General features: G+C 35.4%; 1 protein-coding gene across 2 annotated transcripts in view; it reads right to left on the bottom strand.

Moving 5' to 3' along the window:
- The window catches only part of LOC138694769 (very long chain fatty acid elongase AAEL008004-like), a 173,099-nt gene that overhangs the window by 46,934 nt on the left and 105,401 nt on the right, over positions 1–20,764 (bottom strand). For both annotated transcript variants that reach the window (XM_069818802.1, XM_069818801.1), the window contains exon 3: positions 3,212–3,402. In XM_069818802.1, the coding sequence (XP_069674903.1) occupies positions 3,212–3,402 (191 nt within the window). The remainder of the gene's footprint in view (positions 1–3,211; positions 3,403–20,764) is intronic.

The raw sequence follows: 20,764 nt of genomic DNA, 5'->3' as shown, positions 1-20,764 counted from the left end.
GCGACCTTATGCCTTTACTGCGCATGTGTCCTGAGAGTCCGTACAACTTCCTCACGTGCCAAACTTCTACTGCTACTGTTTACCTGTGTTATGTTAAATTCCTTTCAGAACGAAAAGTTACATTTGTTCGGATTAAATTTCTGCAAATCTGAAGAACAAAACTAAAATTCTTTCAATAATTTATTATCATAATACACGTCCTCTTAAACTGAGCATATGGGTAATTAAATCAATGACTTTCCCAGAACACGCTATGAAATGTTTAATATAAAACATTTTTTATCTCGAAAAGGGAGCAAAAAGGAGCAAAACTGTATTAAACTTTTTTTTTTTGAAATATCTTACAGAATAACCCTCCAAAATCAATCACATTACTTACGGTTCAGTCTGTATACCTATCTGGTGCTAAGATCTGTGTTCGCAGTTCGAGGGGATCATTAACAGCTATAGTGTAAGCTTTTATAGTGCACAGCATACATGGAATTCACAGAATATAGTTGTAGGAGTGATGGAATTGGGACTCCATGTCTTCATTGTCTGGCTGTAGGTAATTGGCTTGTATATCATGTCCCATTTCCCTTGCACTTTTGTTAAGGACTCTCAAACTGCTTATAAAAGGATAGAGATGAAACACATTCTATTTGGTATTATATCTGCACACATTTAGCTTCAAGCTCTTCCGACTTACACAAAATGGCAGAGCATAACTGTACAAGAAGCAGTGAATAATGTAAGTACAAACTCAAGTCATATCAAAGCACATGCTTGTTATGTATAAGTTACTATTAAGCATTACATCCAAACCATTTATCACATATGCAATAAAGCATTACTTGTAAGCAAAGATCAAGTGACGTCTCTGTTAAGAAACTAACATAATCATGTTGGAATATACAGAGTGGAAGTGAAATAATCCTCCAGATTAAAGGGACGATAGGGTACACTTAAATGAATAGAAAAACTATATTACGTTTTGTGATTAAATGCACGGTTGATTAGAAAATTGAGTTGGAAGTTTCAACAGTCTGGCAACATCGCCGCCTCTTTCTTTTCTTAATACAGAAGTAATAGTTCAATGAACTCAGGGCTGTTTGTCTAAAGTGAACTACCTCCCACCTCTCTTTCTATCTACAATGTTGCAAGCTGTCGCATTGGTCACTGGCTTCAGATTAGTGGTTTTTAAATTCAATTTACATAAAAACCGTCAACGCTATTGAAATAGAGAGATAAATGATTCTTCATTAGATTTTCTATCTATATGGACAAAAATTATGACCCTACTTGTAATAGTTACCAAATAAGAGGATGTTAAACATTTGGGGAATTTTTTTTCTGAGAAAACTATGGACTTTCCATCAATTTGTTATTACACTTTTTGTTACATACAGTATGAGCTATTCGCTCTGAAAATCTGCAGGGTTGTTTCAATTCCACCCTGTATATTCCCAAGACAAGATATTCTTATATTTTTATATACAATTAAAAAAATCGGAGTTTGGAAAATTTTACTTCATTTCAGGAATCAACACTTCTGCTTTTAACATGGAGACAGTAAGATTTAGTGTTGCCAACATTACTCAGTAAGGCCAAGAAATACTATCTAGAATTATCACGCCATAAGCGTTATGGAATAGTTCCGTACATTTTAGTGTCAGCATTAGAAAAACCGGCTGCTACCGTAGTCAATTCAAAGGAAGAAATTTTATTTTATATAAGCCTACTTTATCAATTTTGTACTAAATTACGGGAAGAAAAGTATAAAGTGACATATACCTACGGAAGTTTTAGAAAACATTTTATGTCAGAAGTGACTCGTTACTATTCGTATTTTAGAAATGAATATAACAAGTTTGATTACTTAACATTTAAAGTAAGTACAGGTATGGAAATAAAATTTGGAGCTCCTTTATTGTATAAGTTTCGCTTACAACACACTGCGCACGTGCAGTAAACAAGAACCCCTGTATATATGCTATTTGTGGACAATTGTGTGAAATTGTTGCCTACATACAGGTGGACTTCCAAGACTAGCTCCAAATTTTAATTCCGTATCTGTACATAATCGAAAAATGCAATAACGTATACTGCAACAGAAATAATTTCATTTACTTTACTTGTACAATATTGATAACAATGTTAAGTATTTTTATTATGAATGTCCTTTTGATACTATCAATGTGATTATTAATTGGATTTTAAAAGTCATTAAGGTACCTTTCATGCTCTACGAATTATATTTCGAGGCATTATTTTTAGGGAGTCTTCAATTTAAACGACTTCAAATTTACAATTTAATTTCATACTGAAATCTTAATAAAATTTATATTCTGCCTTGAAATATAGTGAAACAAGAACCATTTTATATCACTATGCCTATTATAACAGACCAAAGTATAGTCATACATATAGCTATGAAAATAAACAAACTGTAAGTTACTATATTACAGGAATTCTATCTATTGTAGTTTAGTAATTTAATAGTACATTATACAACGAGCCTACAATGGTAGTAATTAAGACGCGAGTATGTTTGTCCATGAAACGAGCGCAAGCGAGTTTCATAATTTTCATACGAGCGTCTTAATTACCATTATAGGCAAGTTTCATACGACTTTTTATGCTCGACCATATTTCTAACTTGATATTATTCATAACTATTCATGTTATGGTTATGTAAGTGAAGAGCGGAACTGACCTGAATTGTGAGATGTGCGCAGACGCGAAAGTATTGATTTTTTCCGAGGAACGAATGTGTCATTGACCTTGATATAATCTAGAGAATAACATGAAAATCAGGCTTGATATAACCTGGAAATTTATTTACAATTGACAAATTGAATTTATTTGAATATTATTTACTATTAACGCTAATTATTATAGTAACAGAATATAACCTTCTGCGACAGTATTGGATTTCCAGCCTCCGTGACTTTTCACCAATTGTCTTTCGATTGCATATCCGAGAATAATCGATACTCGCGCTTTTATAATGCCACAATGGTGATTTTTCATTGGCTGAACAACTGAATTATAATGAATAGGTGTACTTTAATGAGGTGCATTAAAGGGCTACTACCAGGTGTATAATTACTACATTTCGGCATGGTCGAGCATAAAAATAATTATAATATATTACAGTACATAGAAGTGAGCAATATGAGATTATACATTGAACACGTTGACTAAATTTAGCAGGTACGAACTCACTTACCTCATAGAAGAGCCACGTACTGAATAAAACTTGAAACAAATTATAATAAATTAGGACGTTTCTTAGCTCCATTGGCTTCCTGTTCTCCATTATCCTGGGTCCTAAAACTTTTACGAGGTATACGTAAGAGAGACATATCGCTAGTGTTGGAAACGGACTGCTCATTAAGGGGAAGTTAGCTGTTCGTGGATCTGAAACAAAACAAAAAAAAAAAACAATAATAATAATAATAATAATAATAATAATAATAATAATGGTAACGGAATATTAGTGCATTCATTTTATATTTCCACGCTCGCGGAAGTAGAGTGGAAGCGGCAGTTCACAGAGCAGCTGCCCACATGCAGTCCGCTCTAAGCGCTCGGTTATGGGTCGAGAACACGCGAGATAAACCGTGAAATGGACAGTTTCTTTACAATTTGAAATTTTAAAAGTGCTGAAACAATGTATTACTTTTCAGAGACGATTTTAAAAGTGTGAAAAAGTGAAATAGGATGCACTGTACAAAGACAGAGAGAGAGAGAGAGAGAGAGAGAGAGAGAGAGAGAGAGAGAGAGGGTGAGGTAGTGAGGGAGAGTGTGTCATAAAGATAACACATATTTCCCCATTATCGTTTCACACGTTTGCAAAGTAATTAAGTAAATAAATTAAATTAATAACTAAAATAAATAAATAAATAAATAAATAAATAAATAAATAAATAAATAAATAAAAGTAAATAAAAGTAGTTCAACTAAATATACAAGGTGATTCACGAGGATTTACCGTCCCTTACGGAGCTTATTTCCGAAGACATTCTGAGCAAAAAAAGTCATATAAACATTTGTCCTAATCTCAATATTTTTAGAATTACACTAATTTGAAGTTGTTTGCAAAATACCATTATTCTTGAGTTTTAAGGGTAAAAGAATATTACAGATAAAAAGAATGAACCATTCAGGATTATCATTTCTCTAATTAGCTTTTTAATCTCCCTGTATATATACATATGTAGGTTGGTAGACAGACAGACAGACAGACAGACAGACAGACAGATAAATAAAATATATAGATTATGTTTCATGTCATAAAAATATAAGAAACAAAAGTATCGTGGGATTCTAAATACGTTCTCTCTGCCAATAGCATTCATTCGTTTCATTCCAATGATTGAGCCAACAGCAAAACACAGAAAGCGAATGTTTACGTGTTACAATATGCCAATTAAGTACTTGTGGAATTGCAGACTTGCAGTCAGGCATTTCATACTCGCTTAAAAGTAGCAACGAGCATTACCATATTTTTGTTAGAAAATGCATGGTTACACCAAACTCAACAGTTTGTTAAACATGACTTTAACATGGACACAACTGAGTGGTCTACACCTTCAGCCTGTCACGCAGACGGTCAATTTCGAGTCCCGGTCATAGTGACACTTGTGACGGACAAGATCGCAGTTTGGGCATTTCTGGAGTGTCTCCTGTTTCCTAACATTAGACATCGAAATCATTGCGCCGACTTTGAGTCCATTATCATTCCATAGCGTTCTCCAATAGAGGATAAAGCGTCAGCACATTAGTGTTGGCCACTAAAGGGAATCCTACTGTTGGAAATTGTGCCACTGTCACACATCTGTGACGCAGTGCATGAAGGTTGGCCACTAAAGGGAAACTGAGAATTGGAACTTAAACTGAGAGGATTCAATCCGACATCGGAATTGGAATCCGGTGTGGTTTAGTGGATAAAGCGTCAGCACGTAGAGCTAAAAACCCTGGTTCGAGTCCCGGTGCCGGAGAGAATTTTTCTCTGCTCCACCCCATCCTTCATCGTGTTACTTTAGGTTTGTTGATGTCATCTGTTCCAGTATCAAATTTCATGCTTCTTGTTACTTTCCTTATCTCCATAGTATACGCATTCCGTATGAATTGTATTTTTTCTTTCACTTCGACAGTAGTAGTAGTAGCAGAGGCAGTAGTTGTTTTATTTTGCCTGGCAGAGTTAAGGCCAATAATATACATGAAATACAAAATTATGTGATAGATTACAAAACAACACAAAATAGAAGATAGTCAGTATACCTTAGAAATTACTTTCAAATCCATTAATTTTCATTGTCCTTCCAATGTTTTCGTAAGTCTCTACTTTGGCATCTCTTTTTTATATAAGGATTAGAATGCACATCTCACAAACAAGGGTGTTTTTCATATACGTCAAGAAACTTCATGCATATCTCAGAACTCCACTTATTCAATCATCAAATTTACAAAACTTGATGCAAAGACATCAGCGGACTATGTACTGTTCAATACTTGCGAGCCGATGAGAAACTACATATTTACATGTGCAACAGAAATCTTCACTTATGCATGCGTCACCACTGGCGCATTGAAAAGTCAGACTGCCACTAACTTTTCCAAACATTGCATACAGTGGCGAAGCTTGCGTGCCAGTAAAGGTTTACACGTGAACGTTTTTTTTTTACTTGCGCGCCAATAGCTATTGACGCCAATAAATTCGTGCATGTGTAAACCCACCATTAAAATCCAGTTCCTAAATAAACACAGATTTGGCTTCTGCGTGCCGCATTACGCTCACGCACGCGTCATTGTGCGGTTGTTAAAAACCAAGGCTTAAGAGTTCTCATATGAATGTAGCGTTGGAGTTCGTCCTCCTACTTCGGGAAAGCAAGATAATTAGATAATATAGAGACGAGTCGTCGCCGTCGTCATCATCACGGACATCGTCGTTGTCGTTCTACTCTGAAACCACAGGCATCGACCTAGCTGTCTTACTGTGGGGAGCTGACGAGGAAGTCTCTGGGAGGTGTATTTTTATTAGGTGCGGTGCGGGGAAGTATTGATGAATGGAGCATTGCTCTGCCTAGAACTGACCAAAGACAAGATAAGTTGTTATGAGTTTGACCCTTATGACACTAAACAGATGACATCACTGTCGCCACATAGTGTTAAATTGTACTGTGGCTGAAAATATCAACTAGTTTGAGACTAGCTCTGTGTCTGTGTGTTGTGTAAGTTGAAATTGTTAGTTTATATTTTAAAAGTTGATCAAATGTTTTCACATTGATTAGTTACTGTAATGTAGTACTGTACTCCAACCAGGAGAAAGTCTCAGGGGAATGAGACGCAGCGGGGTAATGCTGTGAATGAATGTTGATGTCATAAGGTCACACATGTGGGTACACGCATCTCCATTGGCTGACTCTCAAACGATAACACTGATACACATATTTATACTACCTTAGTTACAAAATTAGATCACGGTTAATTTCCTCGTCTTTTAATCCCTCCATACAGGAAATAACATATGCAGGAGAGCGCATGTTTTTCAAACTGACATTATAACGGTAACACTACTTCGCTCCAATAGATGACGCAATAGTAAGCTCATTCCTTTCACGGTTAATCTCCTGGTTGGAAGACAGTAGTAGTGTGTCATTATGTCGCTTTCTACGAGCAAGAGTGGCGTTATGCTGGATGTTGCCTGCGTATAGGATTGGCATTACTCCACATTCCTACCAGGGCTGATCTCGTGAGCTCCCCACAGTACTCGCTTCGAGGAACGTTCATCCGAGGCCCTCATCATACAGGGTCCGGCATAGGAACGAGCGATTTTAAAGAGCGTATATCGCTCACAGCACAGTGTTGAGGAATGATAAATTGCGCGCATATTTTGTTGCCAATACAATGCCATTTAGTCTTCATGGAAATGTGGAGCGGACACAACGTGCTTTTACAATTACAGCCTTTAACAACAACAATATCAGTTTTGAGGCTACTAGGCGTAAATTTCGTCATTTTAATTTATGACACAATGATCCCGTCCCATATGCTTACGAGACTCAAATTTTCATCCATACAAATATCAGGTGGTACAAAGTACAGTACGATTATTTAGTCCTGATAGTCGCCGGAGATGTGCGCCTGGGTCAGGCGAGTCCATTCAGTTACGCCAAGGGGTGTTTGGGTTATTCACTCGCTTGCCTTCGGAGCGATCGGATGTCATGCGTGCGGTAGAGCGGTCTGTTTCCAGTACAATTAAGCTATAGCTACTGCATTCCTTTACCGACCGCTTGCCCTTATCTCTACTCCGGAACTCTCCCCACTCTTCCTATTACTTCCCCTCTTTCGCGTCGCTGAGCTGTGAGGACTAAATAATCAGCCTGTACAATAATTAAGGGGAGAAGATAGTTACATATGGTAAAAAACCAGTAGATTAAAAAAAATCTTTAAAATAATCTTTGATATATGTAGAATACGCTACATAAAATTTTAACTTGAATTTGTTCTTCTCACCATTACTCTCGTTTGAAGGGCAAGTTATGAAGGGATGGAGAGAACATTATTGAAACAATTACTATTTTTTTCCCCAGGGCAAAGCCATCAGCTTTACAAGGAAAAGAAACAAAATAATCGCATCGTATACGTTAGGGGGTGAAACCATTCCGGAAGTTAACAAATGTAAATACCTCGGAATAACATTTAGCAGCGATCTCGGCTGGGGGGAACACGTTGCAGACACAGCGGGAAAAGCATGGAGAGCGTTACACTTTGTGATGAGGGTACTAAGAAAAGGCTCTGATAAATCCAAAGAGATTGCATATAAATCATTAGTACGTCCAGTAATGGAATATGGTGCTGCATGTTGGAATCCTTACAGATTAGAACATATTAAGACACTGGAAAAGATTAAAAAATGTTGTCGGAAAAATTCACCATTAAAATGGGACACACTCACGGACAGAAGAACGCGAATTCGATTATGCGCACTGTTCAAAACATACAAAGGTGAGCCTGCCTGGAGAGAAATAAAAAATAGGTTGCAGCTGCCAAATTACTCTTCAAGGAACGACCACTCATATAAATTGAGGGAAAGAAGACAGAGGACGGACACTGGAAAGTTTTCTTTTCTCAATCGTACTATCAGGGACTGGAATGCTTTACCTGCAGACTTACTAAAGGCTTTACAAATAACCAAAAATGTATTTAAAAATAGGCTTAAGAACTTTACTAATAGACGGTAATTATACACAGTATTTAAATGGTGTAAATGATATTTTGTTATTGAAGTGTTGTATCAGTGAAGAATTATGTTGTATCAGTGAAGTGTGTTGTGTCAGTGAAGTGTTTTGTGTAAATGAAACGTGTTCCTGTCAGTGAAGCTTTATAGTTTATAGTGGCAGTGCAAAGTATTTGAACAGTGACATGTTTTTGAAGTGTTAGTGAAATCAGGATAGAATCAGTGAAATGTGTCTTAGTTCCAGTGCAGTGAGTGAGTTGACAGCGAAATGAGTGTAGTGTTGAAAGGTACTTGTCCAGATATGAACATATCATACCCGTGGGTTTTAGTTCGCACTTAGGTTTAAGATACAAATTAGATTTACTTTAAATGTTATTTTAAGTGATCGTGCTTCATTTAATTTAGGATGTTCCCTGTTATTATTAATATTAAATATTAATAATAATATTATTATTATAAATTATTGTTAGTATTAATTATTAGTATTATTATTAATTGTATTTTTAATTAATAAGTTTATTATTGCCATTACTGAGTGTAATTAGTTAGGCCTACCACTGCCACCGGGTATATACCCATTGCAGTGTGAATAAATACATACATAATTTAGCTTTAAAATGATGTACAACACAATACCATTATAAAAAAATAATTATTTGCCTTCTCGTGGGTCACTTGACATGGAATGACCCTATTGTGACGGTTATAAAGTTACGAGTCATTGTTATTCGTCTATGAAGTCAGTAAATTCTGTGTATGTAATCGATTTGTTATACAACGAATGTAGTAATAATATAAGTAACCGTAAATGTATGTACGCCTGCTCATACTCACAAATTATACTTGGAAAGAGTGTTATTATTAGTCAATGACGTTTAATAACAAGTTACGATATTGTACAACTACTGTAGCACTCAACAGCAAGTAACAAATGGGAGCAAGGTCATGCCTCTGCTACACAGAGACCAAGCAGGTTAATTTATTTCACTAAGTTCCGAGCTTCCAGAATTGATGTCGATAATGAGCTACCATTTCCTAACCTCACTTGACGCATTAAGTGATTGGTTGCGAACAGTTCAACTTTTGATCGATACAAAACCTTCTAGGAAATTGTTCCACGAAGTAGGAAGAAATAAACCTACTTTGTAAGTAAACTTGCTTGTATCTCATACAAATAGAAACATAATGTTCCAAAATAGTTTCTTGTACATCTGTACTCGTATTTTATTATCTCATACTTAATAGTTCCAAGTGATACAGAGAGTCCACATGAAAACTTTACAACTTCAGAAGTAAATAACAAATTATTGAGATATGATATCCAGATGCGGTTAATAAGAAACTGTCAAAGTTTATGGAAATTTTGTTGGATTGTTGAAATGCTATTTTTGGTTGCAGGTGTGAATTTTGGTGAAATCTGACACTGAAGGAGATGTGGACACCTCAGCAGATGGCACAAAGTGTATTCTGATTTATCAATACAGACTCAAATACACAGGTGTAGCGTCACGTCCAGATTCAATATGGAAGAGAGCTGCCATCAAGGCCAACAATCTGAGAGTGGCACCGAATATTTATAGGAGTGTGCTGCGGCAAAAAGGCAGTGGGCAACGAAGCACAAGTTTGGAGGACATTGAACGTGTGCAAGGTGCATTTGTCCAAAGGAATCCTTCCTCGACATCAATTCTAGCCAGCATGTCTACAGAAAATGCTGTACTGCGTGGGCGATCATCTGGCTGAAGAGCTTGCAATAGATGAACTTTGTATGCAAACAGCCTCAGATTCTTGTGAAGGACTTTGTGGACAGTCGAATGCGGCAAGTTCAATTCCCTGGCGGCACTGCGAATGGACTTACTAGGGCTTCGGAAAAATTTACTTTGCACACGTTCAATGTCCTCCACACTTGTGTTTCGCCGCCCACTGCTCTTTTGCCCAGTCTCCATAAATTTTTGATGGCATTCCCAGATTGTTGGCCATGATGACGGTTCTCTTCCATATTTGGTCCGGACATGACGTTGCACCTATGTATCTGATCGTGTCTCGATAAACCAGGATACACATTGTGCCATTTCCTGAGGTGTCATATTTCACCAAAAACGCGTTTAAACCATTCAACAAGATTCCCATAAAACTTTTGACAGTTTCTGATTAACATGCAGAAAACCGGATCCTGATATCGTGTTTCACTAATACGTTATTTACATCTAAAGTTGTAAAGGTTTCATGTGGACACTTTGTATTTGCGTTGTGCTGTTCCACAAAAGTACAATATTATATTAATAGTAACGTAATTGTATTTATGTCTGCGCCGAATCAGCGTGCTTTAATGCGTCAGCTACCCACTCAGCAAGCTAATTATTAGTTAATCAGTCAGTCAGTCAGTCAGTCAGTCAGTCAGTCATTCCATTAGTCAGACAGCCAGATAGTTAGGCTTGATTTGACTTTCCGAAAGCTGGACCGGATCTTTTCAATTAGGCTTGCTTTGGTCCATTGTGCTCCTATATAAATGCGGTGAATTCAGTGTTGCCAACTCGGCAATGCTGAATGTCCCTAAATGCTAGGCGAAAAGTCTCCATTTTCAAGTAAAATACCTCAAATTTGAAGTACCACAAATGATCTAAATTTTTCCCGTAAAATACCCTATTATTATTATTACTATTATTATTAGGCTATTATTATTATATTATTATTATTATTATATTATTATTATTACTATTATTATTATTATTAGGCTATTATTAGGCTATTATATTATTATTATTATTATTATTATTATTATTATTATTATTATTATTATTATTATTATTATGCTCAGAAAACTTCATATATTGGTTGTATATATTTTATACCACTATCCAATTAAGTTAAACGTAGATTTTGAAACTTTCATCAATTTAAATCTTGTTCTTATCTTCTTTGCCACATTCCTTCATTGTTGAAGTAGATTGAATAGGTCCATCTGATCTAGAATAAGAAGGTTCAGAAGATTGTATGGGATCACTCGCCATGGTGCCTATCAAATGTAGCACTGATCTAGGAAGTTCATATGATTGGCAACATTTTTCTATACGCGGTAGGCCACTTCTTAAAGTAAAAATAGCGTTCAATGACCAATGTATCATTCATTATTCTTTTTTTATTTTAGTAGGTTATTTTACGACGCTTTATCAACATCCTAGGTTGTCTAGCGTCTGAATGAGATGAAGGTGATAATGCCGGTGAATTGAGTCCGAGGTCCAGCACCGAATGTTACCCAGCATTTGCTCATATTGGGTTAAGGGAAAACCCCTAAAAAACCTCAACCAGGTAATTTGCCCCGACCGGGAATCGAACCCGGGCCACCTGGTTTCGCGGCTAGACGCGCTAACCGTTACTCCACAGGTGTGAATCAGTATTCATTCTGTTCCAGCTTAATAGATGAACGAAATGTAGAATGCGTAACATTAATTTGGGAATAATTGTATTTAAGTTTGGCATTTGATAAATCCCAAGATTTTTCCTTAAAATATCCGACTTGTCACCAAAATATCGCTAATCCCAAACGCAAATTTTAATCCCCATTATGTTTCTCAAATACCCTAGATTTAACGAACAAGCCAATCTCTATATAATTACCTCTACCAGTAGTCTATTACTAGCACCACAAAACATTGGGTTGGGATTTCGGTCAATACTGACATTTCATATACACAATAATTTTGGTTTCATATCGTTATGATGAATTTCATAGTTAGCGGATTGGAACAATATTGTAAGATATCCGATTTGAATACGACAGTTTCTTCTGCGAAAAAGGTGCAAAGTCCTGACCTCAAGACTGCACGACCTACAGCTGGAAGGTAACGGATGGAGGGATAAATTTGGCCTCACTTATAACGACCACACGTTCACTATTTTAATTATGCTAGCGGTTACAGACAACACTATTAGTGGTCAGATAAAGTTGCACAATAAGCATAAATCTCAGATGTAGACTATAGTGCAGGAAGTCAAGTATTTGATGCAAAGCGACTTGTTGATGGTTCCTGGATGCAAAACTAGGACGCAGCAATTTCGTGTCATCATAAAGCAACATGGCTTGCAAGGGAAGCTTTGACAACTCCAGGTCGAAACGCTCCTTGAAAATTTGTACACGGCTAAGCACTACAAATGAAACGTGACCTACAAAACCTAGTTGCCAATATATACTGTAAGGAGTAGGTGGGTGAAAGCTTGAAAAATAGACTAAGATAGTCCATTACATTAGTAGGACTTGTCAGCCAAACCACATCATAAGTTACAGTAAGGGCAGATTGGTAGCCTATGTACGCTAATTTGTAAATCATAATGTCATCGAAGCATCGCACACTATGAATTAGATTCTGTGTTCTCATTGGGCAATTATGAAGAATTACATACCCTATCTGCCAATATGCAACCAGTTTAATATAGGAAGTCGAAGACAGAATATTTAAATTTCGTCTGCGAATCTAGCTGAGAAAGTGTGTTAGGCATGTGTTCTAACAGCCTAACAAAAATACGAGTAGGCCTACTAGCCTATTCAAATACATGTTTTTGTGTCCGACTGTTCATATTCGTGCAGGCCATTCGATATCTCGTGATGCGTGCAACATAGTTCATAGTAATAACCTTATGGTGAAGGTTAGTTTGCTAGCTAGCTGCAAATGGAAGCGTAGCGATTGAGGGAAGCTTCCCAGTCATCTTTCTTCTTCCCTCATGAGCGTCGGTTTCAAGAGAAAACGAATGGCCTGTAGCTAATGTTATTCATTAATTTTTTTATTAACATTGCAAATGGGTATATACCCGGTGGCAGTGGTAACTAATTAATTCAATAATGACAATAAACACAATTAATAAAAAATAAATTAATAATAATAATAATAATAATAATAATAATAATAATAATAATACAGGGAGCATTCTAAATTAAATGAAGCACGATCACTTAAAATAACAATTAAAGTAAATCTAATTTGTATCTTAACCCTGAGTTCGAACTAAAACCCACGAGTATGATATGTTCATATCTGCACAAGTACCTTTCAGCACTACACTTATTTCGCTGTCAACTCACTCACTGCACTGGAACTACAACACATTTCACTGATTCTATCCTGATTTCACTAACACTTCAAAAACATTTCACTGTTCAAATACTTTCCACTGCCACTATAAACTATAAAACCTCAATGAAAGAAACACATTTCACTTACACAACACACTTCACTGACACAACACACTTTACTGACACAACACACTTCTTCACTGATACAACACTTCAAATAACAAAATATCAATTAAATCCTTTAAATATTATGTATAACATACTAGGCAATATCTGCACAAATTATGATTAGTGAAACAGCAAAATTAAACAAATATTTGAGGATATAACAACATTTTATCTCGAATTAGGTACTTTCATTTAGTAATGTGAAACGTCTATGTTCGAGGTATAACAGAGAAAAACTGCAACGGTATGACATGAAAGATTTACTCTGACGTCACTTATGGCACCATGGAAACAGAAGTGTACGAAGTACTTCGTGTCTTGTGGTTTTCCACGCGCCTCGTTTCACTCCATTCTCTATTTAGTCAAGAAAATACTGGGTATATGGATTTTGTATATGTATACTTGAATATCACATAAAGTACATTACAGTGTTAAAGAATTTTAATTTATTACTTTAATTCGAGTATAAAAGTTTCATATAATCATTGGAATTCCCTTAAATCCTATGTAACTTTTTTTTTTATTTAAGCCTTCCTTTAGAGTACCTACGCACAATGGTAAAGAACATGCCAGTTCCGAATCTAGGAACAACGGAGATATTCTCAACATAGCCGCTATGTTTTCAGTTCCCGACGTTACTCAGTCACTTCAGTTCATAATTTAATGCTTTGTTTTGTAGTCATGTTTATATTGTCGTTATAAAAAGCATTCTGCAGCTTAAAAAAATCGATTTCGAGATTTTTCGCGAAAATAAACGTTTTCGGCATTACTGAAGCCGAAAATAAGGCTTTGGGTATACTACCGTTTGTCTGCCTGCTTGCCTATGTACAGGTATTTCTCCTAGACTAGTGGACGAGGTTTGCCATCTACAATTAAATGTTTTCAGTCAGTTATTTAATGAAAGTGTATCAAATACTAGGTCAAATATTTAACGTCCGTGGAATTGATAGATATGGTAATGACCAGATGATATTGGCGAAATGAGGCCGAGGATACGCTATGTAATTATCTGACATTCGTTTTATAAAATTCAATTACCGGGAATATTGTGAAGGAATTATAACTGCTTTAAAAAAAAATACGATGTCTTTATTTGAAATCAAAATTACAAAATAGCGACGAATTCGAAATTCGCTCAAAAATTTTATTTTAATTTACTTCCTGTATAAGATGGAGAAATAATTGAAATGGGCAGTTCAGTATGTTCACAGACTAGCCTACTATACTTCGAATAAATTAATTATTATATGCAGAATCATTTAAACTTTTAGATGCGAATATTTTAAGTGTCAACAGTTCACATGCGAGTCATTGCTCTTAGAGAAGAGCGCTTCAATGTTATAAAATTAGCGTTCCTTGTCATAAACAAACCAAATCAAAGTCTTACACACTTCAAAATTCATGTTACATTAATAAAAATTTTCGTAAATAGAAAAATATAGCAAATGATTGCAATATAAGTACATACAGCTGTTAAGCAAATTTATTATAAACTAGCCGTACCCGTGCGCTCCGCTGCACCCGTTAGAAATAAATATAAAGTAATTACATAATTAAAATAGGACATTTGATCCAGGGAACATTCGTGTTTGATAGAAGGATAAATCGTTTAATATGTTACTTAATTTAAATTGTATTTAAAATATTAAAATGCGATCATTTTGATCCAGAGACCACTCATTTGGTGCAATGACAATTCCTTTAACATGTTTCTTAATTGTTATTACCAATTATTTTTGGAAAAGCGAAAATTAACAGAAAAATTTTGGCTACAGATTTATTATGTTTATATTATATTATATTATGTAAAAAGCGTGTTGATAACGGATGTATTCGAATTAGAAAGTTTTTAATTTGTTGTGGGAGCTCTTGAATCTCAGGAGGAACAACTTTTACAACAGCGCAACATAATCTGCTTGGCTCATTATCCAACTTTTTGCATTGCATTTATTGCATAAATATTTTATGTATTTTAACACGATTCAATTGTGCATAGTTAAAATTTGAATTATAAAATATTGGATTGCTAAGCTAACGTACTATTACTGCATACTAAATCAATACACTCTCGTTGTTCGTTAATTCTCTGAGATAAAAATGAATATGTTCATAAACATTATTTTAAGAAATGTTGTTGTCTAGTGCCTTGCATTTGGCAATGAAGCCATTATTTTAAGAAATACAGGAAATGAATATACAGAATAACCTATCAAGTTTTCTGTGCATAAGAAGCTATTTTAATCTTACCTGTCTTCACTTCACTCACAAGTTACTGTAATAACATTATAGCATTATGTCCATCCAGAGAAACTACACTTTCCAATGATGAAATAATAATTAATTATACAAATCGGTTAATTTAGCTTCTGATATTACTTCATACAAACACAGAAACATTGTCTGTAGGCTATGTTTCATAGCTTTCGATTGTTGTGTCCAAGGCCCCTTATAGACGAAGTCATTTGTTTTTTATTTCAATACACCGCCTTAGATGGCAGTTATTTTAATTTTAAAACTCATTTATCTCATTAAATATCAGTCCTATCAAAATGTTTCAAAGAATAAAACTTATCAGAAATCATTTTTAAAGAAACTTTTGTTATGTAACATTTTTCACAAAAATCAATAATAAGCGAGATATTTCGATTTATTTAATTCAGGCCCCCTTATAACCCCCTTTTAAATAACGTATTTTGAATGCCATATAGCCTAAAATCTAAGTTACAACGAACTTAATTTATATTCCAATTGTCATCGAAATCCGTTCAGCCATTATCGCGTGAAAAGGTAACAAACATCCAGACAGACAGACAGACAGACAGACAGACAGATAGACAGACAGACAGACAGACAGACAGAGACATACAAAAATAAAAAAAAGCGATTTTCGGTTTCAGGATGGTTAATTATACATGTTAACACCAATTATTTTTGGAAAATCGAAAATTACCAGAAAAATTTTGGCTACAGATTTATTATTAGTATAGATTAATTACATGTATGCAATAATTGAATACTTTAATTATTATACTATGTAATTTTTAATTAAGCGATATATCTTAATTTTGGGATTGTAGAGAATGGCTTTTGTGTGTAAGCAAAAGAACGAAAGTTCATATTTGTATTCGGAATGATTCATTTAGTTATATCTATTATGATTTCATTTAGTAATGTCTTTTGAAAATATTATTCAAAGGCAATACAAGGTAACATAATATATGATTCAGAGCATGATAAAAAAATGAAATTTTTGGAAGCGCGTAAAATATTCATTTCCTTTCATGGAAACAAATTGAAAATTCATTGAAACAAATCTTAATTTCGTTGTACCGGTAGAGGAAATAGGTATAAAATGACACACTAGGATAAAATGACGTTTATATTCTAACAAAACGCTTAAAGAATATGAGACTCTGAGAGTTTGTGTGCGCTCAAAGTTGAGTTTCTGACGCCTTGTCAGCCCACTTGAGTTGTGTGGATATAAAGGGAAAAATTGGGACGGTATCGGGTGTAGTTCCTGGTTAGCTCAGTCGGTAGAGCATTCGTGTGGTAGGCGAAGAGTCCCGGGATCGATACCCGGCCCCGGAACAATTTTTACCTTGAAATTATTCAAGTTTGCTTCTCAGGGAGCTTTACCTGAAAGCCATATTTGCATAGTTCAATGCCCTGTTTGAGGATTCGTACACTAACAATTGAGCCGAGGTCTGGTAGAGTTCCTGGGGAACTCAGTCGGTAGAGCGTTGGCGCGCTCAGCCAAAGGTCCCGGGTTCGATATTCGTCCTCAGAATAATTTTTCCCTTGAAATTATTCAAGTCAGCTTTACAGGGAGCTATTCCTGAAAAGTCATATTTGTACCTACAGTACAATGGTAATGTCACTCCTGAGATGCATCAGCGTGTTCTTTACGAGCGGGGAAAACATCTACGACTGGGCACTGCCGAAAATGGACACCATGTTGAGCACATTTTATAAAAAAAAGTTGATTTATGCTATTTAATATTTCATATAATTTTTTTTTCCAATTGGACGGAATTATGCAATAAAGACCAACTGACAAAAACCTGTTTTCGGGATATTGACCACTGAAGTAAATCTTGTTCTTTATTAAACATTTTACACAAGAAGTATTGGAACACTCATAATATTAGAAAAAAATACCATAATTTTTTTATTTTAGTAGGTTATTTTACGACTTTTTATCAACATCTCTGGTTATTTAGCGTCTGAATGAGATGAAGGTGACAATGCCGGTGAAATGAGTCCGGGGTCCAGCACCAAAAGTTACCCAGCATTTGCTTATATTGGGTTAAGGGAAAACCTCGGAAAAAACCTCAACCAGATAACTTGCCCCAACCGGGAATCGAAACCAGGCCACCTGGTTTCGCAGCCAGACGCACTAGCCGTTACTCCACAGGTGTGGACGAAAAAATACCATAAATTATAATAAAAAAGGTTAATCGATTTTAATAACAGACCAGCAGTTGATTTAATATTGCAAAGCAAAATTAATGAATGAATTTTTTATGCAATAAAAGAATTTTGCTTATAAATGTCAGCAGAGTGCAGGTATCGCATTATTGATTTTTTCGGGGTTAAACAATCAAGTCAACAACAAATTTCTGCAGTATCTCCATTTTTTAAAATTGTCGGTTGGTCTATTATTGCGTAACTCCGTCAAATTGGAATTTCAAAGTTTTATCCAAGTTTACGGAAAATTTAATTTGCGATATTTTCTACGGGAATTTAGGTATCTTAAAATCGATTTTGCCTTTGGTTTTGTCACAAAATGTTACACAATTTATAATGGTCATGCGACCTCCTTTTCATTTGAAGTTTCAAAGTTGAATCCAATATGGCGGCTTTCAAAATGACACAGTATTACAATTCTGTGTAATTTGTTGATTCATTGGTGTTATAATAAATGAAGAGTCCACTGCAAGAACGATGGATGTCATTTGGAATACATTTTTCAGGAGAAGCAATTGAAAGTTTGAAATGCTTAGCGCTCAGAGCTTAACTGTGATTTTCCGATCATTACTGGACAATGACTACCAATGTTAATGCCATGTAACTCTCTATGTACATCCTGTATGTCTTCAGCTATATATTGACAGTCTTGGTTCATTTTCAACAAGAAAGTGACATCCATCATTCTTGCAGTGAACTCTTCAAATGGGAACATCTATATTCACCTAAGGTACAGTACCAGACTCATGTCATAATAATTGAATTGAATTTAAAGAGGAGAAGTGGGAGGAAAAAAATTAAAAGGCACGCAAAACGCGACCTTGCAAAGGATTCGGAGCTGAAAGGAACTGAATATGTGAGTTCCAAGCCTGTTGGCCACTTGTCTCACTCCAGGTTACACTGCTACACTGAAGGAGTTCTAGAAAATTTTGAAGGGGAAAAGCCGAAAATGGACGTAACCTCTTAGGTACTACATACGGGTCATAATAAGGTGATTTCAGACTTTTTATACACCTTGTATATTGTCCTGAAGATGAAATCTATATGCAGTTCCGAAATGTTGGAAATGTGAAGTTCCAGCAAACTGTGGAATACTCAAAAGTGTGTTTCTGAACATAATCCTCGTGAAAGTGAAAAATCTCATGCGAAGTTGCGAGCCGAGTTTTCTGATGCGAACATTCAGACAGATACGACAAAAAGTCGCAAGGTACATTTTATATGAATTGTTTATGAACACATATTCATAATATGAATTTTACATCATTGATTTGACAGCCCACACCTGTGGAGTAACGGTTAGCGCGTCTGGCCGCGAAACCAGGTGGCCCGGTTCGATTCCCTGTCGGGGCAAGTTACCAAATTGAGGTTTTTCCGGGGTTTTCCTCAACCCAATATGAGTAAATGATGGGTAACTTTCGGTGTTGGATCCCGGACTCATTTCACCGGCATTATCATCTTCATCTCATTCAGACGCTAAATAATCTAAGATGTCGCAAAATAACCTACTAAAATAAAAAAATGATTTGACAGATGACGCCACACTTTGCAACTAGATTTATATCAACTGCAGATCATCATAATTCAACTGAACTTAACGGTCTGCGATTTAAACCGTAACAAATAGAATTCTAACTCCAATCAAATCTTATCCGAAATTAATTTAGATTTTATCGATCGTTATACGCTTTAGTCGCTATGCAAATCTAAATAGAGGTGTTGTATAATTTGCCAGCAACTCACATAGATCCAACCGTTCATTGACACTGAGAGATAAATTCGCTAGCAAACAAGAACTGTTAACTCTCAGAAACGTTAGCTGATCGATAATTAAAACTGGAATTCATTAAACATCTGTCAGCATGTCATGAATAATGCCACCAAGGCTTACGTTGTACATACAGATATAGATTCTGACGATTCATATCGGGAGATTTAACTGATATGAAGATCTGGGTTTATTTCACAGCATGAGAGTTTGATTCTCCTGCTTGTGATAGGGTTACCATCCGTTCGGCAAAAGGAGGACATGTTCTCTTTTTTAATCTTTTTATCCTGTCCGGCAGGCATTAAAAAAATTGAAATGTCCGGCATTTCGCATTTCAACTAGAATTAATATGAATATTGAATAATGTGCGATATTATGCATAGAATATCTGAACAAATGGTGAAAACCTATGAAAGAATTTAACTGTTTTCAATGGTTGAAGCTGGAGCACATTAAAAAACATAAAATATGATCTATTGAAATGCATTGAATTCTTATACTCTAAAAATGTCACTATTCATGATTCTAAGCTATTTTATCAATTTTATTCTGCAATATTCAAAGATATGCCAATCAAGTTAATTTGGACAAAGATTTAAGATAACAATGGTGCAGATTCTTCAATTCCAATAGTTCTGCGAGCACTGAAACTTTCTCAGAACTCTTAAAAATATGTCAATTCTACGTATTTATCCCAAATCACAATGGAAGTGCTGAGAGAGTATTTTCCCTAATATTGGCTCAATGTACAAAAGAACGAAATTGCATGCTAACTGAGACAGTCAGAGGTATCATCATGGTGAAATATAATTTCAACATGTCCTGTGAACAGTTCCATAGTTATTTGTTACAAAATAGAAGTTTGTCTCTTCAGGCTCTTGTGCACAAAGTGGGCTCCACCGATAAGTAGGGTACAGATGTAATACTGATCCAGCAACTAGTGAGAAAACTAAGGTGAGCCACTGTTTTTCAGTGGCGTAGCATGAAATTTTGAGCATGGGAAGCTAACTCAAGTTGTTTTTCATATACACATGAGAAAATGTATTACAAAAATACAGTCTTAAAATAAATA

The sequence above is a fragment of the Periplaneta americana genome, chromosome 2 (assembly GCF_040183065.1).
Source record: "Periplaneta americana isolate PAMFEO1 chromosome 2, P.americana_PAMFEO1_priV1, whole genome shotgun sequence".
Lineage (NCBI taxonomy): Eukaryota > Metazoa > Arthropoda > Insecta > Blattodea > Blattidae > Periplaneta > Periplaneta americana.
This window is presented reverse-complemented; position numbering and strand designations above follow the sequence as displayed.